Below are 24,737 nucleotides of genomic sequence, written 5' to 3'. Positions count from 1 at the left end.
CTTCTCTGCCTCTTTAAATGATTGGGTTAGCTCAAGAGCCTTGTCTTCAAGCTCTGAGATTCTTTCTTCTCCTTGATTTAATCTGTTGCTGAAACTTTCTGCTGCATTTTGAAAATCCCTGAAAGATGCTTTCATTTCTTTAAGTTCTATTATATCCTCACTAATTTTGTCAAGCTCTTTAATGACTTTCTCATTAATTTCCTGAAATATTTTGGGGGCTTCTTTTTGCTGGTTTTCAACTTTCTCTTCAATTCCATTCATCTTGTTTGCCATCCATATTCTGAATTCTATTTCTGTCATTTCAACAATTTCCTTGTAGTTAGAGTTCACTGCTGTAGCTCCTTTGTGATCCCTTGGAGGTGCTGATCTATTCTGATCTTTCATATCGCCAGGGTTCTTTTGCTGGTTTCTTATCTGAACCCTCTTTTCTGAGTTCTGGGTTAATAGTTTTGCAGGACTCCTGTTCCTTGCTGGGAACTCTCCAGATAGTTGTAGGATATTCAAGCTGGGAGCTGGACAAGACTCTCTTTACTGAGGCTGGTGTTGTGGGGATTGCTTTACTCAGGGTCTCCCACAGAGGTAACTGCAGCAGCTGGATAAAGTTGTCGTGGGTTCCTGGTGTGTGGGCGATCGGCTCAAAGAAAGGTCACAGTATGCTGGAGGCTTGAGGCTGGGTGGTCCCTGGACTTTGGAGTAGCTCTTCCAGCCCTGGTTTGCTGGTGAAGGCTCCGAAGTAGGGTCTTGGGGTCCAGGTGCAGCACTGGAGACCTGGGGATGGTGTCTCAGGCCTGGCAAGATTTCTGGGGCACAGAGGCGGAGCCTCAGGCTCTGGCGTGAGAGCCTCAGAGCTGTGACTAGGAAGGAGCCTCAAGCAGAACCTCTGAGCAAGGCCTGTGAGCCAAAAGTGGGGCTGTGCAGATGTTGGATGATCTGACCTGGAGGGCAGGGTTGGGGCCAAGTAGGCAGGAGGCAGTCAGGGCCCAGAGGGTGGAGTTGGGGTGAGCAAGCAGCTGGATGCTCCTCAGGCACCAGGGTCCTGTTAATGCCAAGATAGGTGAGCTATTGTTGGCTCCAGCAGCCCAGGGACCGTAAGCCTCTCCACGCTCCTCTTGGAGCCCGCCAAAGCGGCATCTGCAAGCCTCTCCATTTGGAGCCTACTTTGCTTCTGCATAAGCGCCTCCGAGCTGGGACTGGGGTGGAGCCCCAAGCAAAGCCTCTGAGGAGGGGCTCTGAGCCAGAAGCGGGGACCATGTAGATGGCAGGCTGACCTGACCTGGAGGAGGGGGTCAGGGCCAGGCAGGCAGGAGGTGACTGGGGCCTAGAGGGCAGATTCAGGGCCAAGCAAACTGCAGGCTGCTTCTTAGGGTACAAGAGTCCCATGGGTGCCAGGTCAGACGTGCAGAGGTCACAGCTCTGCATGCCCCATCCAGAACCCACCAAAGCAGTCACCCAGCAGCTCTCAGATCAGGTCCTGCTGCTCTCTGGTCAATTCCCATGCCCAGGTCCCACCGTGCTCTAGCAGCCAAGCGCCTGGCTTTAAGTTCCAGGGTACAGCTCAGGGAAGCCGCAAGTCAGTCCACTCCCTCCCCAGCCTGGTGTAGACCTGGTGTGGTACACCTGAGAGTTCAGGACGGCTTTAGCTGTTGCACAATCCCCACAGCGCCTATTGTCTAGCTGGCTCTGCACAACTCCAGACATGTCCCTGTCTGAGCAGGTAGGAGGTCTGTGGGGGTGGTGGGTGCCATCTTGCAGTTCAGTCCACACTGCGCCAACAGGGCGAGCTCGGCGCTCCCGTGCCCTATTCTCCTATTCTTCTCCTTGCATTCTCTAATCTTGTTATATGGATCACCCCGTCACCTTTTCTTCCTTGCTGAGTGGCCCGCATTGCTTCTCTGTGGATTCACAATGCCACTTGGTATGTAGGCAGTTGCCTGCACCTCTCACTTCGTTCCTCGGGATCGGCGAGCTGGCAGGCTGCCTCCAGTCCGCCATTCCCCCCACGCCCGCCATGTACCGTATTCTGTTAAGCTCTCCTCTCCTGCTAGACACTTAGGTTATATCCAGCTATTAAAAAAACCCTACTGCAATGAGCATTCTTTTATATACATCATTGTGCACTTAGCTAATTATTTCCTTAAGACAAATTCTTACAGGAGGAATTGATGCATCAAAAGGCATACATATTTTTCAAGCCTTTGTTCCATATGTCAAATTATCCCCAGCACGGCTGTTCTCTCAGAAAGTAGGTCCTTGTGGGGAAGCTTTCCCAGAGCAGATGGGAGCTAAGCTGGAAGCCAAAGGATGTTTAAATAGAGACGGAGGCAGCTGTGAGAGGCAGTATGGTGTAGCGGGGAGAGCACTAACTTTAACTTCAGTGGCAAACCTGGCTCCATCCTCACAAACTGTGTGACCTTGGGCAAGTTTCTGAACCTCTCTGAACCTCTCTCTCTCTTCACCTTTAAGTGGAGCTAATACTACCTACCTGTCACTAATGTAAGGTTTAGAGAAAATGCATATAAGAGCCATGCATTGTTGTGCACTAAATATTTCTTGGATGGATGAAATGAATTAATGGTTGGGTCGATGGAGGAATCTTTAAAAAAGAAAAGAAAAGAAAGGAAGGATGAAGAGCAAGGGAGCAGGATATTTGCTGGAAGGACTGGCTTGTTGGGAGAGGCATGGTTGCTTTAGGGGAGTCCTAGGAGAAAAGGCAAGAAAACGGTGGTCCAGGCTAGGCAGATACTTTCTCTCCACCACAGATGCTGGTGGCTGGTGGGCAGCTGTGTCCCTGTTTCACAGTGATGCCCCCGAAGTCCAGGTGTACGCTGGCCCTCCCAGAGGCGGATCCACCCACCCCAGCTGAGCCCCCTACCTTGACGAGTTTGCCAGGATCCAATGAAGGGACCCACACTGCCTGCCAGCTCACACTTCTGAGCCCAAGGACCATTGTCTCCTAGAAACCAAAAACAGCATAATAGGTCAACACCAGACAGAAAAAGGGCTTGTAGAAACAAGTATGATCCCACCCTTGCAGAACTACCCTTGATAGGCAGCCTGTCTCTACTCGGCTGTCAGAGAGGGGTGGCTTTTCCCGCTCCAGTCTATCCAATCCAACCCTGCCATGACCCTCTTACCCTCCATTCCTTTGCCTTTTACATAGTTTTAGCAATCCCATCACCAGGGTCATCAGCATTAGCCCAGCAACTATTGATTGAGCACCTGTTATGCACCTAGTACTTCACATACAATATCTCATAATCCTCCCACACGCTATGGAGTAGATTCCATTATTAGATCAAAATTGCAGACGATGTAATGGAAGCTTGGCGGGATTAAGGTAACTCTCCAATAGTAGAGTATAGATTCAAACCCAGGTCTTTACTTGACTCGAAAGCTGTGCTTTTAACCATTGCCCTGGCTCCAGACAGGGACCTGAGACATGCAGTGCATGTGTGGGCCCTTTAAAGCAGTCACCAGTTCAGCTCACTAAGGCTGCTCAGCCAAAAGATGTGCCCTGGTGACTGTTGGCAACTGGAGTCTTTGGGACCATGGATGATGGTGAAGAGGGAAATCTTAGAACTGCACGAGGACTGCACAGGTTCACAATGTCAAAGTCATTCATTAGCAATTAGGAGCAATACCCAGATAGCCCTAATCAATACACAAGAGGCCAGCAAGGTGCCTGCTCCACCTGTGCAAACCTTTCCAGGGACTCGGTCTCGGAGGCTCCAATGGACATGTGCTCAGCATTCAAGCCAACAAACATTATCAGGGTCCCAAGTTCAAAGCGAGCCCCCTCCCCTGTTAAAGAGGATTACTTAGCCAGACTCTGCTCTTTAGGGGGCGTGTGTGCAGGGTTATCCATTAGACCACAGTGAGGCTGGCAGGTTTTCACTACTTTACCTGTAAACCAGAGGAATGTGTTTTCTTTTGCTGTGCGGTCAACTTTGTCCTTGATCTGGCCCACCAAGCTGTCCATTTCCCGGAGTCCTGCACCATACAGCCTCCGGCCCCCTGGGGCTGCTTGTGTCTGGGCCACAGATAAGGGCACGTGCATGTGGGCCAGGGCCACATAGAGCAGGAAGGGTCTTCCGCTGGCACTGAAACGGGAAAGCCAAGAGGTGACTCTGCAGAAGGCCCTCCTGGCTTGTCCTGCACCTCTGAGATCCTCCCTCACCTTGGGGAAAATTCCCAGACCCCCTTCTGCCCCGTGGGCTCAGGAAGGACACATTCATCCATAGCCATCCAAGGAAACGTGGAAACAATCTGGTTAGCCAATTAAAAATAAGGATCATTGTAATATGGTTTCTGTCTCTTACCATTTACTGAGAGCCTGTCATACAGGACTCACATTGTCTGCGCTCATCCTCATGGTAACCCCCAAGTTTCCTTTTTCAGATGAAGAATCAGAAGCTTCAGGATTAAAGGACTTGCTCCAGGTTATGCAATTAGTATAAGTGTCAGAATCTGGATTTAAACTCAGATGTGGCTGAAAGCAAAGCCCTTCCTCTTAACTGGTACACTCCGAAATCTAAGGCACACATATTTTTAAATTTTGTCTGCTATTTTGCAGCATCTAGACCATCATGTCCACGCCAGCCTCATCCCTTTCTAAGAGATGAATGCTTGGCTCAAGCTGAGCGCAGGGAATTCCAAGGACACACATGGCCACCGGGTAACACCTAGCTCAAGGGTCTGCCAGAGGCCCCGGTGCCCTGCTGCCTCCATTCTGATCCTGATTCCCCCGGAAAGTGCAGAATGAAAGGCTTGGAGGGAGCCGTTCAAAAAGCTCCGTGTCTGGCCCCAGTGCCGTTCCCAGGCAAGGGCAGCGTAGAACCACAGCAACAGCAGGCCCCTCCCCCAGGCCACACCCATGGGGGGCCTGCAGAGGACATAGAGCAAGTGTGGTGGGCAAGCTTAGTCAAGTACGTAGAGAGAGTGGCTCTAACCATTTCACCAGAGCTTCCACTTTCAGGTTGGCCCCTGGGTTCTCCCTAGCTCAGCCTGGGTGACACCACCCACAGCCTCAGCTCTGCATCCAATCCACCCTGGAGAGCCCCCGTGTCCAGGCTCCTGGGACGTACTGACTGGGCCTGTGCTTGCCCTCAGCTCCCTTGACAGGCATGAGACCCAGGACCCACGTCCCCACACAGCGGCCTCTGCCTTCCCCATTTTAACCAACAGTTTCTTGGCAACATTTCTAGACTTGAGTTGTCCAGTGCGGTGGCCACAAGTCACGTGTGGCTCTTTAGATTTAAATTAATGAAAATTAAATCAAATTTAAAATTCCGTGTCCCACATGCTACCACAGGGCTGCTCCCTGAGGACATTATGCTAAGTGAAAGAAGCCACCAAGGACAGACACTGCGTGATTCCCCTTGCATGAGGTACCTCGAGTAGCCAAACGCAGAAACAGAAGGTGGAACAGTGGGTGGCTGGGGGCGGGGGTGCGGCAGGGAAGAGTGATTGGGGAGTTAGTGTTTAATGGGAACAGAGTAGAGTTTCAGCTAGGGAAGAAGAAAAAGTTCTAGAGACGGATGGTGGTAACGGTTGCAAAACAACGTGAATATACTTATTGCCACAGAACTGTACACTTAGAATAGTTAAGACGGTAAATTTTATGATCTGTATACACACCTACAATAAAATACACAAACATACAAACTCGTAAATTCAGTGTCTCAGTTGGGCTCAGGGGAGCGCACCTGTAGTCACAGCTACTCAGAAGGCTGAGGCGAGAGGATCACTTGAGCCCAGGTGTTTGAGACCAGCCTGGGCAACACAGTGAGGCCCCATCTCTAAAATATATAAATAAATCAGTTCCTTGTCTAGCCACATTTCAAATGGTCGGTGACGTCTCCTCGTTGGCTTGAAATCAGCCACGGTGAGAGTATTTAAACCACAGAAATTGGCAAACGCTACGGACTGGGGCTGTTTTCTCTGAGACCTGGTTGTTGAACATTTACCAGCTCATCGCTACATATGGGCTAGGGGTGGTCCCACAGTCCCCCCATCCCAGCATCATCCTCCAACTCCCCCTCATTATCAAAGTCACATCAGCACCCTGGGCAGAGGCTCAAAGTGGTGTGTGCTGATGAGAGACGGCCGAGCTCATTGATGAAAAACACAAGCTCGGAAGACCTGTACCCCAATCACAGGATTTTTTATTTCGTGGCTATATTATCCTGGGCAGTTAACTTAACCACTGTCATCTATTAAAAGGTGACAATCACACCTCCCCGACAAGGTGGTTGTGTTATTAACTGCCCATAGTAAGCATTTAATAAACAATAGCCTTTTTATTTTAATAATTTTGAATAATACATGCTAGCCGTAGTCCTCACCAACGTCCCCCCCACCACCCCACCCCCCATCATAGCCCTTTTTCCCTTTTTTCTTACAGTATTGATAAGACACAAACAACCAGCATTACAGCCAGGTCTTTACATACCTGTTTCCCCACTAGCCTGGGAGTCACTCCAAGGCAGGGGCACGTCCGATTCACGTGTGTATCCCTAGCACAACAGTGGTGCATCTCTGGGGCTGGGTAAAGTAACTCACTCATGTATTCATTCATTCAATACATACTCATTAAGCTCCAACAAGGCCCCACGCACTGGGGACAGAGAGATAAGCACCGTAGATATGATGCTCACCCTCGTGGAGCTTAATGCCTAACTGGGAATGGGAGAGAGAAAAATGCAACCAAAAAATAAATGAGATGATTATTCACAAATTTAGTACAGGTTGAGCATCCCGCATCTGAAAATCCAAAATCCCAAATCCGAAACTTTTTGAGCGCTGACATGACACTCAAAGGAAGTGCTCATCGGAGCATTTTGGATTTTGCATTTTCAGACGTGGGATGCTCAACTGGTAGGTATAATGCAAATGTTCTAAGATCCGTAAAAATCCAAAATCTGAAACACTTCTGGTCCCAAGCATTTCGGATAAGGCTACGCACCCTGCAGGAGCGATGGGAGAGAAGCCCACGGCGCTGTGGAAGGTGCAGCAGGGAACCAGGTGGGCCTGGGGGGCAAAGGGGATGGGGAGATCCCTGAGAAAGCAGGGCCCGAAGGGCCAGTGTCTGCAGCTGGGCCGTGCGTGGTGGCCACTCGAGGCAGAGAGCACAGCACCGGGAAGATGTGCACAGCTAGTCTTTCCTTCATTCATTCACTCGCTCGATTTCATCCCAGCCCTCAACAGGGGAGAGTAGCGGTCGGAGCAATTATGGTCTTGGAGCCGAGCCTGGATCCCTGATGCAGGGGGCAGGTGGGTGTCAGGTGGGGACTGGGTAAGAGGGAGGATGAGGAGGAAGCAGCACCCAGTGGGGGCACTTAGACAAGCAGGGGATGACAACGAGGGGGCAGCGAGTCAAGGACGAGAGGGAGTTCTGCAGGTCCTGGGCTTGTTTCTCATCTCTGTGCCTCGAGGACCGAGTTCTGAGCAATGAATGCCCAGGGTCTTAGTCTGCTTGGGCTGCTTTAACGAATATCCCATGGCCTGGCATTTATTTCTCCCAGTTCTGGAGGCTGGAACGTCCACGATCTGGGAGCAGCTTGATTCTGGCTTGTAGATAGCAGTTTCTCACTGCGTCCTCCACTGACTGAGAGTAAAAAAGGTTTTTATCTTTCCCAGGACACTAATCCCACTATGGGGGCTCAGCCCTCCCTCACGACCTCATCTACACCCAATTACCTCCCAAAGGCCCCGCCTTCTAATACCAGCCCATGAGGAGTTAGAGTTTCAACATTAGTTTTGGGAGGACACAAACGTGCAGCCCACAACACCCTGGAATATTTGGTTTCCCAAATGGCTCTGACTTCAAATATCCTGAGCCACTGCTCGCCCCCTACCCAATCCATGTGTGCTTGCCGGACCCTCAATTCCCTCCCCAGGTGCCATGCCCACTCCCACACCTGTAAGGAGCAGAGGAACCAGCTCTGGGACCCAGGAACCCACGCCATCTACTCGCTCCTTTTTTTTCCTGCTCAGAGTTCTGTTTGCTGCTTTAAAAACCCAAATCAAGGATTAGCTTTCAGCGTTGATGCTAGATTAAGCGTCTAAAGTCAGGCAGAGGCCGGGCGCGGTGGCTCACGCCTGTAATCCTAGCACTCTGGGAGGCCGAGGCGGGTGGATCGCTCCAGGTCAGGAGTTCGAGACCAGCCTGAGCAAGAGTGAGACCCCGTCTCTACTAAAAATAGAAAGAAATTATATGGACAACTAAAATATATATATACAAAAAATTAGCCGGGCATGGTGGCGCATGCCTGTAGTCCCAGCTACTCGGGAGGCTGAGGCAGGAGGATCGCTTGAGCCCAGGAGTTTGAGGTTGCTGTGAGCTAGGCTGAAGCCACTGCACTCACTCTAGCCCGGGCAACAGAGTGAGACTCTGTCTCAAAAAAAAATAAATAAATAAAAAATAAAAAAATAAAAAAATAAATAAAGTCAGGCAGAGTGTGGTGGCTCACACCTGTAATCCCAGCACTTTGGGAGACCGAGGTGGGAGGATGGCTTGAGGCCAGGAGTTTGAGAACAGCCTGATCAACACAGCAAGACCTTGTCTCTACAAAAAATTTTAAAATTAGCCAGTGTTGCAGTACACGCCTATAATCCCAGCTACTCAGGAGGCTGAGGCAGGAGGATCGCTTGAGCCCAGGAGTTCCAGGATGCTGTGATGACGCCACTGCACCCTTGCACTCCGGCCTGGGCAACAGAGTAAGACTCTGTCTCCAAAAAAAAAAAAAAAAAGAAAGAAAGAAAAAGGTGGGTGGGGTAGTCTAAACTCAAGTAAAGACCCAAGTAAAAACATGCAGAGAAGTCCTGCAGTGGGCCCTTTGCCAAGAAAGAACAGGAAGCCACACTCTAGAGACACCTGGTAGTTTTGACAAACAGGTCCAAGTGGGGGACAGGCCTCTCGGGGGAGCAGAGGTCATGCAGGAGGAGGGAGCACAGGTCTGGGGCCTCTGCTGATGCTCGGAAAATCATGCCTGACTTGGCACATCAGTGCTTAAAGAGATCAGCATGCTGAGGATCACCCTCTGTGAAGTTAACTGACAGGACTCATGTGACTTTTCACTTAATAACTAATTAATAAATTAGCAAAGTCTTTGCCCTTTTTGTGTGATAAAGAGACCATTAGTTGATTCATGTTTTCACTGATGAACTAACTGGTGGAAGTCCAGGCCCCACGCCCGCTTCAGAGCAGGCAATGAACAGCCCCAGCCCCCGGCCCCCAGCCCATCGCCTTCCCTCCCTCTCAGGACATTGTGTGGTTTGAGTCACTGCGAAAGTACGTGGGACTGTCCCCACCAGCCAAGAAGCATCCACCTGCCACGGGGCACAGGGGCCTGAAACCATCTCAAAGCTCCCAGGAGATACTCAATTCTCCAGATGGGAGAAAAGGTTTTGCCCTTTTTTATACCGACAATCCGAAATAAAACCACAGTGTTCCTCAGAAAGTCCTAAAATCCTTAAGACACAGTCTCTGAAGCCCTCTGGGGCTGCTTCTGAGATCAAGGTCTTACCTAGGTTTTATTATCGAGAAAACATGATGCCTGGATCTCCTCCATGGCTGCCTCTACCCAGCCTGCTGACACCTCATGAAAATTTGACGGCGGTAAGCAAGGAGGGGGGACTCTTGCACATTTCAGGGGCTGCTGTGATCACTTACCCACAGGGGGCATCCATTTTTAATTCTGTGCAAGTGGACAGCCGTGCAGTACATTTCTTCCTGTCCACTTGGGCTAAGGCTATGAAAAATACCAAGGGACCTATTGGAAACTATTCTACTGAACTTGAGGAGTTTACAATCTTGGGAGAAAGACAATGACTCTGTGGGGTCATTAGAGAGCAGCACCAGGCACTCAGGGAAGGTCAGGGCAAGTCCGGGGCGGCGACTGTGCGTGCAGGTATGCGTGTGCACTTGCACCCCACGGTCTGTGCATGTGACCCCCCGAAGAGCGTGCACAATTTGTGAGTTGTCCACTGTTTCACAATGTCCACCGTTTGCCCTGACACCCGACAGGGGTTGCAAACCAGCAGCCCTCACATAGACATGATTTGTTCGAGACACACTGTGGTTTGGTTCTCGTTTTGCTTTTTTGTTATTTTACTGGTAGGACAGTTTATAACATTTAAAGATCAAGAGATTTCACATAAAAGCCAGGTATCCTGTCTCTTTTGTAAAATGGTCAGATCTGACATTCCAGGCTCACATTTCCACAAAGAAGCAACAGGCAGTCGGGGCTGGGTAGTGGTTGCCCCTTTAGTTGCAGCATGTGCTTACAAATTCACCGCAGGCCCCGCCACTCCCTAATGCCTTACACTCAGCCTGCTTCCCTCTTCCAGGTTACCTGTCTGGCCCCTGTAGATGTTGGAATTTGTAACCTCTGTGTGGTAGACTGAATAATGGCCCACAAAGGACCTAATTCCTGGAATCCCTGAATGTTACTTTATATGACAAAAGGGACTTTGCAGAAGGAATTATGTCAAGGATCTTGAGACGGGGAGATTATCTCGGATTCTCCTGGTGGGCCCTAAATGTAATCACCGGTGTTCTTATAATAGAGAGACAGAGGGAGATTTAACTACAAAAGAGGAAATGGCAAGGGAACAATAGAAGTGGAGATTAGAATGATGTGGCTCTAAACTTCTAAACCTTCCAGCAGCCACTGGAAGCTGCTTCTCCCTTAGAGACTCCACAAGGAAACAGCCCTTCCAACACCTTGATTTTAGCCCCCTAAGACTCATTTCAGACATCTGGCGTCCAGGTCTGCAGGAGAATAAGTAACTGTTGTTTTAGCTTCTAAATTGGCGGTTGGTTGTTAGAGCAGCAATTGAAACTATTACACCCTGTCAACTAATGAATTCAACAAAACACCTTGAGCACCCAGAACACCGTGGGCAGGCCCTACCCTGGAGGAGCTTATACCCTAGTAGGAGAGGATAAAATGATAATGACAGGGGAACATGATCAAAGCAGCAGATGGGTAAGCCCCCAGGAATTCTGGGGATACACTTGAGGAACTTCTAACCCCGGATGGGAGCTTCCAGAGAGAGCTGTTTTCCAGTTTTATTTACAGGAGACATGCACGTGTCCCTCTTGTTGAGCAACACAACTCTGCCACAGCCTTGAGAGTGCTGAGGCCAAGGGACCTGGTGCACGTGCACGGGTGGGGGGAGCAGGGGCGGCCCTGGGGCAGGAGGGGGCTCCTTACCTGGCGTGCTGGATAAACTGGGTTGCTTTCTCAGCATACTTCTGTGCAAGGTCGTTCAGGTTCACCGGCTGCTCCACGATGTTGAGGTTTTCGTAGAGAGGAAGGGCCACGTCAGTGTAACAGTCTCTCTCAGGGCTCCTGGGTATAGACAGTAAGGTTATTCATTTCCCCAACCTGAGAAGTCACGGAGTAGAACAAAATGTTTTAATGCAACGATGCACGTAAATATAAAACACTTAACAGCCGGGCCCCAAATGATTTCGCCAGCAGCCATTTCCTCCAAGCATAAAACCAACGTATAATACTTTCTTCCATTCCCTTTGAATAGATGTTTATGCTTCTTGGACAGGTTGGCCACTCCGTAAAGCTCACAAAGACTCCTGTGAGCTGGGGACATTATTATTCCCATTTTGCGGAGAGAGAAATTGAGGGAGAAATCCAGCAGAGTCCCGTAGACGATCACTGCCGGCTTCCTCCACCGTCCAACTGTGGCCTCTGTGGATGGTTTACAACACTTGGCGTTTTCCTGAGTCATCGATCAGGACTTCGTGTGACACCAAGTCTGACACTAGAACAGAATATATAAGATGGCCTGGAGCAATTTTAATTTTCAGCCATGTTTGGAGAATTTAGAGGAACTTAAGGGGTTGGGGGAGAAAATGAGAGTTAAACCAATAATATCTTCTGGAAAAAACAAACTCAGCCTTTGAGCTTACAGATCGAAATGAATCTGACCCATGGCTGCCCCAACGATGTGGCCGAGTGGTTACTCTGGTCATGATCTCGGGCAAGTTACCTCAGCTCCCGGAACTTGCGTTTCCTTCTCTGTGGCACGAGGTTGCTACAGATGCCCACACAGGGGTAGCAGGGGTCTCAAGGACATAAACGGTTAGTGCGTTGCACACTGCTCGGCGCGCTAGGAATTCAGTAAAAACTCAAGCTCTCTCGGCCCTGGTTGCCGCAGAGAACCAGGAGGGAAGCCGAGAGCAACGGAGAGAGGAGGTGATGGGAGGCCCCTCGGGCAGATAAACTGTCCTACTATTGCAGGGAAGAACCTGTGCAGAAATCAAAACTCCCCATCACACCTACGTGCACACGTGTTCTCCATTATATTAATAGAATGTGGGTGATAAGGTCAGACTGCGAGATAATTGCCAAGGACCACAATGTTAAGAGGAAAAGAGTCATCACCATGCTGGGCACTGTAATGCTAATCCCGTATTTATGTTGCGTTTTTGAGTTTTTGATTTCCTAGTTGCAACTCCACCATCATTTCCCTTCTCTCCTCCACCCACCCCCTTAAAGCCAACCCTTTATTTTCTATTTAATTTTAACACAGATTAAAAAGAGACTGGCTGACATATGTCATACCTGGATATGGCCAGGTGTGATGGCAGGGGTGATGGCCAGGCCACAGCTGGTGAGGAGGCAACGAGATGCCCTAAAGCCTCACTTCTCATGCTGTGATGGGCATGCAAGTCACCTGGGCATCTTGTTAAAATACAGACCTGGAGGTAGAGTCTGGATTTCTGCATTTCTTTTTCTCTTTTTTTAGAGATGAGGTCTCATTCTGTTATCCAGGCTGGAGTGCAGTGGTGCAGTCATAGCTCACTGCAGCCTTACACTCCTGGGCTCAAGCAATCCTCTTGGCTCAGCCTCCCGAGTAGCTGGAACTACAGACTGCACCACCACACCTGGCTAATTTTTTTTTTTTTTCAAAGAGACAGAGTCTTGCTATGTTGCCCAGACTGATCTCAAACTTCTGGGCTCAAGCGATCTTCCCACCTTGGCCTTCCAAAGTGCTGAGATTATAGGAGTGAGCCACTGTGCCCAGCTCAGGAATTTCTGCATTTGTAACAAGTGCTCAGGGAATATCCACAATGCTGATCTAATGACCGGTATCTTTGCTACTTGGAGTAATAAGTAGCAAAGATATGGAGAACATGGGCTCTGGACTCAGAGAGACCAGATTAGAATCTCCATTCCTACCTCTTACCAGTTCTGGTGTGACCAGGGCAAGATAAATAAACTTCCTTACCTATAAAATCAAGTACATGTCTGCGTCACACAGTGGCCATGTGGATGGTATAGTGAGTGCCTAGAACGTAATAATCTCTCAATAAACAGCCACTATCATGTGAACTGTTGTGTTATTAAGGGGCCAGCTGAGACTCACCATTCTCAAGTGGCTCAGACACCTGCAGCCTTGGAAATAACCACAGTGCAGTGTCTGAACAAGCAGAGCTTTTGTGGTTTGTGCCACTTTATAACCTCCAGAAGGCTTACCTTCTTTTTCTGATCACAAATGCATTGCATGCCCATTGCAGAATATTTAGGAAATACAATGAGAAAGAAGAAAGTGAAAACCGTTAGTCCCACAACCAGAGTGAGCCCTTGATAACATTTTAGCATATCTCTTTGGAGTCTCTCTCAAGAGGGCTACAAAGATACGGATACAGCGGTAGTTAATATTATACTGTTGATGACTTGCTTCCTGCTTTTTTCACTGACTGTTACATCATGAGCATTTTCCCACTTCACTGAGTGTGTTTTAAAAACATCCTGTTTAGTGCCTGCACGGCATTCCAACGTCAGAATGCTGGCTTTCTTGTCCGGAGGTGAGGAAGAAGTTCAAAAGGAACCTTGCGCACTTTCTCTCTCTCTCTCTCTCTGTCCCTCCTTATGTCCAGTGTCTGGGGCAGGTGAGTAGACCAGGAGCAAAGCCAGCAGGCAGAGGAGGAGGGAGGCCTCCGCCCGCCCTGTGTGAGACTTTGGCAGCACAAGGAGCCCCCCAGCTGAGTTAAATAATCCTGGAAAATTCCAATAGAAAAATTTTGCAGACCTCACCTTTGCTGAAAGTTTTCTTCCACTCCCTGCAAATAATGGGTTTCAATTTGGACTGAATGTACACTCTCTCTCATGTGCTGTCTTGACAGACCACAGCCTTAGGACTTCACCTTGCCCTGGAGCCCACAGCAAATGCGTCGCCCAACATTACCTTGGTGGTCCGTCGCCCTGTGGACACACTGGACAAGGAGGGTGGTTGTAGCCCGGGGTATCAGTACAGCCCATATCGTGGCTATATGGGATTCCGAAGTAGTAATCGAAACCTGGAATAGAAACAACTGGTTAGCACCCCCACTTGGCTACGCTCCTGTGCCTGCCTCCTTGTAGCCATGGCAAAAATTTAATTTCCTATGATTTAATATTGCAGTGCTATGTAATATGTAATTAAAAGAGGATTTGATTAATATCCTTTTGTAGTATGCATAGAAAATCACTTTGCTGGGTTCTGGCTGTAAAACTAGATTTGCAAAACATCTTGTGATTAGAACGAACCCAGATTGGGAGGAAGGAGGAAGAATTATTTTTTTTTTCCTTTTTTTTTTAATTAATTAATTAATTTATTTATTTGAGACAGAGTCTCACTTTGTTGCCCAGGCTAGAGTGAGTGCCATGACGTCAGCCTAGCTCACAGCAACCTCAAACTCCTGAGCTCAAGGGATCCTCCTGTCTCAGCCTCCCGAGTAGTTGGGACTACAGGCATGCACCACCATGCCCGGCTAATTTTTTCTATATATATTTTTAGCTGTCCATATAATTTCTTTCTATTTTTAGTAGAGATGGGGTCTCGCTCTTGCTCAGGCTGGTCTCGAACTCCTGAGCTCAAACGATCTGCCCACCTCGGCCTCCCAGAGTGCTAGGATTACAGGTGGGAGCCACCACGCCTGGCCTAGGAGGAAGAATTATTGAACACCTAACATCTTCAGTGGAATTATGGACACATTTAGGAAGTATTTGGTGAAATCCTATGACATGCATGACACGTTAAGGGATAAAAGAACAAATTCTGCCCTCAAGAGACTTTCCATCTGAAGGGAAAATAAGATATACAGATTAACCCATGACAGATGGATAGGTTAGCCAACGAGAAGGATCTGAGGATCTTGGGGTCCCAGTGGCTTTGCCTGGGATTCCCTGCTCTGTGTCTCTCACAGGTGAAACTGCATTAGTACTTCCCAGCCCGGTTTTGGCGTGAAGTTTCCTACAGAATTTCCCACCCACTGCAGTCCCCCATTCCATTCACACTCCTGGTACCTGTAGCCTGTAGACTTTCTGTCACCAGAAACTTTCTGTATCATCTGTGACATAGGTCTTCCCCATTAGCGATGCACTCCTTGAGCTAGGACATTAGATCTTTGTCAACCCAATATGTGGTGTATATAGCATGACTAGTAAATGTTTGTTGTGCTGAAAAAAAACTTTTGTTACCTCCATGCTAGCCTGGTTTGTAGAAACAGATTTGGACACCCCACAGGTCAATGACATAGCCCTGAAACGTTACTGCATTTGGTATCAGGATGTGTCTTGACCAGAGGCATCAAACTTTCTCTATAAAGAGCCAAAGAGTAAATATTCTAGGTTTTGCAGGTCAGATGGTCTCTGTTGAGGCTACTCAATGCTGTTGTAGTGAAAAAGCACCCAGAGCTAATATGTACACAAATGAGCATGGCTGTTTTCTAATAAAACTTTATTTACAAAAGCAGGTGATGTACTGGATTTGACCCACAGGTCCATACCAACCCCTGGTCTGTACCATAGGCATCCTCACACCCGGATTTAGAAAGCGGTCTCGTGTTTACAGGAGCCCTGATCTGAGGAACAACCCGAGGCAGCAGGAGGACGCTGGATGTGCAGGAGGAATGTGTGACTGCGTCTGGCAGGATCCAGGGCATGTTTGAAAGGGCGGCCATGGGGCTGATGGGAACCAGCACAGCGCACCGAGGAGAGGGTACAGGAGGCAGGAGGAAATAGCAGTGAACTTGGAGGTGAGCATCAAGACACCTCAAAGTGTCCACGCCACAAGCCTTTTTGGGACCGTTTGGTCCAGGGACAGCAGCTGGTACATCGTGACACCACTTCTTGCCCGCTGCACAGGACCCAGTCTCGGGATCCCCCAGCTCGGGACTCTAGGAATAGGCACTGGAGGTGCCAACACCCTGATGTGGCCCAAATCCTCATTTGTCAAGTGAGAAAAGTGAAGACCAGGGAGGAAATAAGTTCCAGAGTTATTTTTAATTTGTGGAAAAGCTAGGCCTTCACTTCCCCCATCTACCATTTTTTAAAAAGCACACGTGAAAGATGCCACGAATGCCCATTTAGGGCACCAAGGGAGAGGGGGGAAGGAAGGAGCAACAAGGGGAGGTTAGAGGTGAAGAGGACGTCAGTCCACAGGGCCGCCGGCCAGTGGGGACTCTGCTGCAGGCCGGCTCCAGGTCAGTTTTTGAAAGTCATTCTCCAGTTGCAAACCTCAGACGCATGCCTTCCCCCAGGTCTAGGACAGGGCAGTGCAGCCCTTTTTTGAGGAGACAGGGAGAGATATTGGGGCAGGGGAGGGGAGGAGTCTGCAAAACAGAGAGCCACATGTAAGGAAAAGGCTGCCCGTTTGCTTATAAAATGGCAGGAGAGGAAGGGGACGTCACGTAGGGCCAGGGACAGGGGAGAAGCCACACGAGTTGAGATCACGGTAAACTGCTTTTAAGGGAAAGTCCACAGGCTCCCATAGGAAGTGGGAAAGGTCAGGCAAAGAGCAGTGCCACAAACTGCAACTTTGAAAAACCATCCATAATTCAGTGGACTGGACATTTGGAGAATCCATCTTTTAGCAAACTGATTTTCAGAGAATTGGCTTTGGCAGCTTGATCTTGGCCTACTTCCCCAAGGCCGGAGGGTGAGAAATCGCAGGAAGCAAGAGGCTGCAGGAAGAGGCCAAGAGGCAGCATCTCCTGTTTGGGTCCACAGCCTGGCTTCCTGCCTCAGTGAACCCCCCAGGCAGTTTTTACGTCTTCCCAGATTAGCTGCGCCTGGACCTGACGGGCAAATGTTCCCTGGGCTGTAAAGGACTGGCAGACAGAAGGAGGCTGATGGGCCAGTGACGGGACAGCCACGGGGGCTGACGGGCACCAAGAAGGGGCCCAGGGAAGGTGCCAGCAAGAGGGCTGTGAGTCCAGGGGAGCCCTGGCACCCCAAATGCACCCACGTAACCTTGTGAACAAAGATGTCCTAACTTAGGGCTGTCCCCAGGGACACGATGGCTTAACTGTTAATGGAGTCCTTCTACACAGAGATCTTTATTTTCTGTTTCCCAGGTAACAAATCCCCAAAAGAATTCTTACCACGGAAGTTGGGGTGATAAGAGCCGTGGTGCCCAAGATGCCATTTGCCTGTAGAAAAACCAGAGAGGGAGATTTTCAGAAGAATCCCCGTAGGGGCACCGAGCCCCTCTAGGAGCTGATCATGCACTCAGTTCTCGACGGGCTTCGCCCCGTGCCCAGGACAAGCTAAGACAGGCTGCCAGTGCAGTGCGGAAGCCAAGCCTCGCTCTCTGGGGCCGAGAGGGAGTCAGGGGGAGACAGAACGCAAGGATGACAGCAGACCCAGCGAGGAGACCCACAGAGAAAGGGGGAGTCGGGCCATCCCCGGGAGCCGGGAGCCCAGGGAAGCCTGCAGGCTGCACCTCTGGCCCTCAAAGGGGGTTCCGCAGCCACAGCCACCCCGCACAGCCCCTGGCACTCTCCACTCTGCCCTCCCACGCTGGGGCCCTGAAAAGGCGCCGGTGGCCCAGGGTGCAGGTGCACCACCCCACATAGTCTCAGAAATGCTCACTGCCCGCCTGGTTTCATCAGCTTCCTCCCTGACAACATCAGCAGCCACAGTTCAAGCAGCGAGATACCTACGGGGCAGCAAATGAGGAAACTCGGATGCCCCGCTGCTGCCTGCTCCGCAAATGGGCTCAGTCTGGGGGGATAATTGGGCAACGTGTGGCAAGAGCTCTGACAATGTCAGAACTCTCTGATCTGCTCATTCCACTCCGAGAGCAGACCCCAGGGAGATCACCCCCCAAGGCGAGGAGGCAAAGAAAAGAATGTGGAACAAAGATCAAAACAGTGGCAGGATTAAACCACACAAAGGGCAGAAATTAACGGGCACCCGCAGGAGTATGTCTAAGCAAATCATCTCCTGTGGCCTCAATAAAATACTACCAAGCTGATTAAAGACAAATGCACGTAGCAAAAATCAACCATCAGTGACTCTGGATGAGGGTCCATTGTTTCCTTCTTGCAACTGCTCTATAGGTTTGGGAGAAAAATTAATAAACAATTGAGGGAAATGGATTAAGCATTACGTGGAAATATATTAATAAAACAATATTAAAAAATTATAACATTTATTTTTTTAATTATAAAAATTATAATAAATAGGTAAAATTATATTACATGGAAATAGAAAATAACATGAAGGGGAAAACAAGTAGAGCCAGAGGTATGTACACAACTTGGTAAAAACATACACGTGGACCAAGATTAGAAGCAAAGTGTGAGTTCTATAAATGGACTCGATATTCCTTTGGTGGGTTTTTAATTTCTTCTGTGCTCTTTAATTCATAATTTCAACAAGTGGATATGCTAAATATCCTGTCTGGGACTTGCAAAAGGTGTCGTGAGTAGTGAGTAGAGATGAGGGGACGGCAGCAAAACAAACAGTCTACCTGCAATCAGGTGCTCACTTGGAGTTTAAAGGCATGGGGGGCGGGAGGGCGGTGGTGTAAGTGAGATCAAACCCAGCTCCAGTAGACGCCAGCCCCTCACCACAGCACAAGGTTTGAGAGTTGGGCAGCCCTGGGACCAAACCCCTCCTGGCTGCGAGGTTTAAATGGATGCGAGTCACTCGTCTAGGAGGGTAGTGAGCCCACAAGGGGAGGTTCACCAATGGTGTCTTGGTGTTGATGTTGTTAACATAATTATACCTCTGGGTATAGAGAGAAAGGGATTGGAAAGAGAGAAGGGACAGACCTTAATTGGTCTCTCCTACTGCCTGGGGCTTGCCCTTCTGGGACAACGAATGCCACACTCCAGTCTGAGCTTAGGTAAAAGGATGTCCGACTATTTGATAACCAAGACGGGCAGGTGGGGCCAACACCAGAGGTGCCACCCCTGGGTCTGGGTAGAGCAACCTCCTACAGGTGAACAGGTTTGCTCGGGCACCCATGACGGGCCCACGGGGACCCGCGCTGTCCACGTGCTTGTCAGTGCGCCCTCCCTTGCCAGTTCCTGCATGGTGGAGAGAGGCGGGGATCCCGAGGGACCCAGCTCTTTGAGAGTCAGACTAACAAGCACAGGCAGCTGAGGATGCTGTGGGGACTACTGGGTCGTCGTGGCCCCTGGAGGGGAGGCAGGCAGTGAAGCAAAGCCTGGGGCAGGGCTGCGGCCAAGTGCACCTGGCTAGGTCCTGCCTCCACCCTGCCCAGGCTGGGTGACATTGAACAACTGCCCCACCACCCGAATCTCAGTTCTCTCACCAATACACGGGGGAAACAATAATCTCAATGCAAATAAACACTTAGCCCAGCGCCTGGCACATAGCAAATGCTGAGTGAGAGGCGCCTAAAAAAACAATTTAAAGGGACAGGAAGTCGTTGGACAATGTGGCAGACGCTGCTGGTCTCCTACCCAATACCCATGTCCCCACTTGCCTGCAAATGGAACTGTGCTTTCGTTCAGGATGGGGGATCACCGTGCCCAAGTCCAAGTCAATCAATTATAATCTTGTCCCCAGTTTCTTGGGGGGGGGGGGCGGGGTGCAGTGAGAGGCAGCCACGTGACCCAGCTCCAGCCAGTAAGATTTGAGTACAATTCTGCCGGGACCGGGAGATTGTCTGAGAAAAGCTTTGCTCTCCTGATGAAAGTGGACAAACAAGGCTGGCACCACCTCTAATCTCCTCTTCCTTCCTTGAGCCAAGTTATGACAAAGGCCACCGAAGTCGCTATATGGCAGCCACAAGGCAACGAGCGTGAGGACAAACACCAATGTGCTAAGGATGGCAGAGCAGAAAGAGCTAGAGCACCTGGCTCTTGGTGGCATCTTGGAGCCCCCAAGCTAATGAAGGCAACCACTTACCTTGCAGCTTGTTTTAGTGGGAGGAAAATAGCTCCGTGTATGTTTTAATCTACTGTTAGGTCTTTTCAGTGGCTTATAGCTGAGAGCACCCCTGCCTTAGCCAGCAAGGAATGAAGAAGGAAGCAGACAAGAGCTGAAGAGGTGGCAGTGTGCAGGCGGGGGCCACAGTTACCTATCATCCCGGTGACGTAACCCGCCGGCCGCAGCACCTCTGCCAGGGTGGTCTCGTTGAGCGGCAGGCCCCCCACAGAGGTGACTGCGAAGTTGTGCGTGACTCCATTGCGAAGGCCGAGCCGACCGGTGAGCAAGGAGGCTCGGGAGGGTGAGCAGGTGGAGGCAGCTGCGTGGAAATCCACAAACCTGTGTGGAAAGGAGAGGGGTCGGTTTGAGTGTGTTCACAAGAGCAGAAAATTTAAAAAGCGGGGGTGGGGGAAGTGGTCAGGGCCTCGCCAACCACAGGATGCCAAAGCAAGAGAAAAGCCGGTGCCCACTCAGTTCCTGGATTCTGGTGCTGGGAAAAAGCAAGGAAAGAAAACGAAACCCAGAGAGGTAATGCAACTAGTCCAAGGTCACCCAGCTCATTCTATTTTTTTTTTTTTTTTTTTTTTTGAGACAGAGTCTCACTCTGTTGCCCAGGCTAGAGTGAGTGCCGTGGCGTCAGCCTAGCTCACAGCAACCTCAAACTCCTGAGCTCAAGCGATCCTACTGTCTCAGCCTCCCGAGTAGCTGGGACTACAGGCATGCACCACCATGCCCGGCTAATTTTTTCTATATATATATATTTTTTTAGCTGTCCATATAATTTCTTTCTATTTTTAGTAGAGATGGGGTCTCGCTCTTGCTCAGGCTGGTCTCGAACTCCTGAGCTCAAACGATCCGCCCACCTTGGCCTCCCAGAGTGCTAGGATTACAGGCGTGAGCCACCACGCCCGGCCACCCAGCTCATTCTAATTGATTTAATCCAACATATTCAGCTCTCTCTTTATTTGCAGATTCCATATTTCACATTTGCCTACTCACTATTTTTTAATCCCAAAATCAATACTTGAGGCTATTTAGGGTCACTCACAGATACAGGCAGACCTGGAGAAACGTGAGTCACCCCGATGTGCACATTCCTAGCTGAGGTCAAACAACGTGACCTTCTGTCTTCTTGTTTCAGCTCGCATGCAGTAAACAAGTGTCCTCCCAGTCTATTTAGTCCCAAAGTTTTCACATTTTTGTGCTTCTTGTTGGTGATTTCACTGTTTCATGGGCCCCAAGCTGGGTCATGTCTCTAAGCACAAGCAGGCTGTGATGTGCCTTACGGAGAAAACACATATGTTAGATAAGTCCCCTTCAGGAATGAGTTATGCTGCCATTGGCTGTGAGTTCAATGTTAATGGATCAAAAATATATATTAAAGAAGGTGTCTTTAAACGGAGACACACATCAAACACAGTTATGTATTGATCAGTGGATGAAAATTCTGTGACCGGAGCCTCGCAGGAACCTAACCCTGTATTTCCCTTAGGAACGAAGGTTCAGTATTCACTCATTCAGTGTTCCCAGTGACCTTATAGAACACAGCTATTGCCAATAACAAGAATTGACTGAATGTATTACATATGACTGTATTCTCAGTCCTAAATATAACAGAAATCTAGGCGTGGTCCTACCTTCGAGGAATGTGCAGCCTCACTGAGAAATAAGACACGAGCAAATTCAAGCAGCAATAATACACAACAGCATGTCATTAAGACCCCGCATAAGTGACACAGCCATAGGAAATGAAGACAAGAAATGTTCTAGTATCAAGACAGGGAGAAAGGAGCGGTGAAGGTCCAAGGATCAGAGAAGTCTCCATAGTGGAAGTAGGACTGAGGTTGGAATCTAAAAGATGGGACTGTCATGAACACTTTGCAAATCACAAGGACAGGCATTCCCAGTGGAGGAACAGCAAGATATTTTAATTCCTGCAAAAGGAAACACTGGAAAGGTATACCAGAAGCTAATAAAAAATGGTTTCCCACAAGGGGGGTAGGGAGAATTGGCACGGGGGGGGGGGGGGGCGGGCGGGGGAATAAGATTCTCTGCAATATGTTGTCACACAGTTTGACTTTTGCACAATGTAAATGTTTGATATAGTCAAAAAGTAAAATTACATCACAAAGGAAAAATAAGCAGACCCTACAATAAAATGCAACACTGAAACAAATGAATCCAACTCTATAACAAACTGTTAATATGACCACACAGAGGAAAGAATCATTTCAAGTAGCATCAGCACACAGTATTCTAGCTGTACATTCTTAGTGGGATATATGATCTACGGGCAAAAAGAGCTGCAAAGAAAGCTTAAACTTCACTCAGGAGTTGTATCACTGGCAGCAATATTGGTATTGGGATTTTGAAACTATTATGTGATTGAGTAAAGCAAATAAGTAATTATATTAATGTTCCTAATAGGGAACCAAGATTTTCAGTCTAAGAGGTAAAGATATAAAATAAAAGAAGTTAGGAGCTGGGTGTGGTGGCTCATACCTGTAGTCCCAGCTACTGGAGAGGCTGAGGCTTGAGCCCAGGAGTTCGGGACTGTAGTGAGCTATGATGGCACCACTACACTCCAGTCTGGGCAACAGAGCAAGGCCCTGTCTCTTAAAAAAAAAAAAAAAAAGTTAAAAGAAAACCTATAATGTTAAAATTAATTAAAATGTCATTATGAACTCATGATTTTAAAAAATATTTATTTCCTGGCTACCATCCACTGAAAGGGCCTAGAAGCACTGACACCCCTGCGGCAATGAGCACACCTACACCCCAATCTTTGCTTCAACACTGTCCTGCACTAAAAGGAATCAGATTTCCTTGGGGAAATAGCTACCTCGAGGGTTAGAGAAGGGGAAATACCAGGGGAGTCTGGGACATCTTGCGGCAGGAAGCAAAGACCGAGGAGCCAGCTTGCAGGTGCTTCTGCTGGCCAAATTTTGGATAATTCAGGCATCAAAAAGAATAACTATTGCAATTGATTGTAAGCCATAAATAAATAAAAATCCATGAGCCAACACTGACATTCAAAAAAAGGCATTTGCCACCATCAGAGGAGAACATTATACTAACTCCCCACCCAAAGAATTCATAATTAAAGGCAAAGGATTGAACATCTACCCTGACACTTTAGAATGACCCCTGGTCACTGCTGGGTGACGAGGGAAGCACTCCTGCACAGAGGGTGGCAGCCAGCACTGTGGGAGGGATGGCAGGCTCAGAGAATCGCCGTTTTTGCAAACCCTCCCCATCTAATAACTGACGACCAGTAGGCGCGTTGGGAGTGGGTGTTCACAGTGTCACCCCCGGGTCACTCATGAATTGAACAGACTAATAATGGTGCCCTGACCTTGTGTGTCGCCCGACAGGATGCAACATGAAGTTTATAAAATCAAAGATTCTTGCCAAAAGCATTTAACCTGAATCTAATCAAATCTCTGAAACTAATTTCCAGGTTACAGGAAATACAGCTCACAGAAGAACAAATTAAATGACACCACAAGGAAATAATTTAACAAACCAATATCTAGATATTCTACAAAACAACTGGTCTAGTCTCTTCAAAAAGTCAGTATCTCGGGATAAAATGGGATTACACGTGAGTAATATTTACACTAAAGGAGATTAAAGAGACAAAACCAAATGCAATCCATGATCCTTGATTGGCTCCCAGCTCAAAAAAACTAACAACACATTTGGGAGATAATTAAGGAAATTTTAATATGGGCTGGATACGAGATATTAGGGAATTCTTATTCATTTTCTGAGCATAATTGCAGCATTATGGGCATGTGGAAGAATATTCATGTTCTGAAGAGATGCACACTGTAGTATCTATAATGAAGAGTCATGATGTTTGCATGCTTCAAATGATTCAGAGGAAAAAAAAACGTATTTATAGACGCCACGGGCATTTGTGCTAGTTCCACCTTTTGGCTATTGCCAATAGTGCTGCTGTGAACACACGTGTATTCAGTATTTGAGTAACTGATTTCAGTTCCTTTGGGGTAACTCCTAGGAGTGGAATTGCTGAGTCACATGGTAATTAGTCTGTAAGATTTTAAAACGATTTTGCCTTCTGATCTCTGGGCTTGAGTGTAACTTTACAGATGAGGAAACTGAGGCAGGGGAGGTTAAAGACCTTGCCTCACACTGCTGGAAGTGGTAGAGCCACGATTTGTACCCAGGCATGTGTTGCAGTCCACGCTCCCGGCCACCGCGCTAGGCAGACAGGTACCCAAGGGCATACCTCTGACCTTGGGCCTGTTCAATTCCAAATCCTATACATGTCCCATTAAACCATGCTTCCTCCGCTAGGAGGTCCAGAAACTTGTCTCAAAAGTTGAAGGGAGGCAGGACGTGGTGGCTCACACCTGTAATGCCAACACTTTGGAAGGCTGAGGTGGGAGAACTGCTTGAGGCCAGGAGTTTGAGACCAGCCTGGGCAACATAGCAAGACCTCGTCTTGACAAAAAAATAAAAAAATATTATCCAGGCCTGGTGGCATGCACCTGTAGTCTCCGCTACTCAGGA

At 48.7% G+C, this 24,737-nt stretch overlaps 1 protein-coding gene across 3 annotated transcripts in view; it reads right to left on the bottom strand.

Annotated features, from left to right (window-relative positions):
• Positions 1-24,737, bottom strand: part of ARSG (arylsulfatase G) — a 118,667-nt gene that overhangs the window by 35,251 nt on the left and 58,679 nt on the right. For all 3 annotated transcript variants that reach the window (XM_069482797.1, XM_069482795.1, XM_069482796.1), the window contains exons 3-8: positions 20,350-20,537; positions 17,396-17,443; positions 14,218-14,329; positions 11,220-11,357; positions 3,904-4,100; positions 2,873-2,953 (exon numbers count right to left, since the gene is read on the bottom strand). In XM_069482797.1, coding sequence (XP_069338898.1) covers positions 2,873-2,953; positions 3,904-4,100; positions 11,220-11,357; positions 14,218-14,329; positions 17,396-17,443; positions 20,350-20,537 — 764 coding nt within the window. The remainder of the gene's footprint in view (positions 1-2,872; positions 2,954-3,903; positions 4,101-11,219; positions 11,358-14,217; positions 14,330-17,395; positions 17,444-20,349; positions 20,538-24,737) is intronic.

The sequence above is a fragment of the Eulemur rufifrons genome, chromosome 9 (assembly GCF_041146395.1).
Source record: "Eulemur rufifrons isolate Redbay chromosome 9, OSU_ERuf_1, whole genome shotgun sequence".
Lineage (NCBI taxonomy): Eukaryota > Metazoa > Chordata > Mammalia > Primates > Lemuridae > Eulemur > Eulemur rufifrons.
This window is presented reverse-complemented; position numbering and strand designations above follow the sequence as displayed.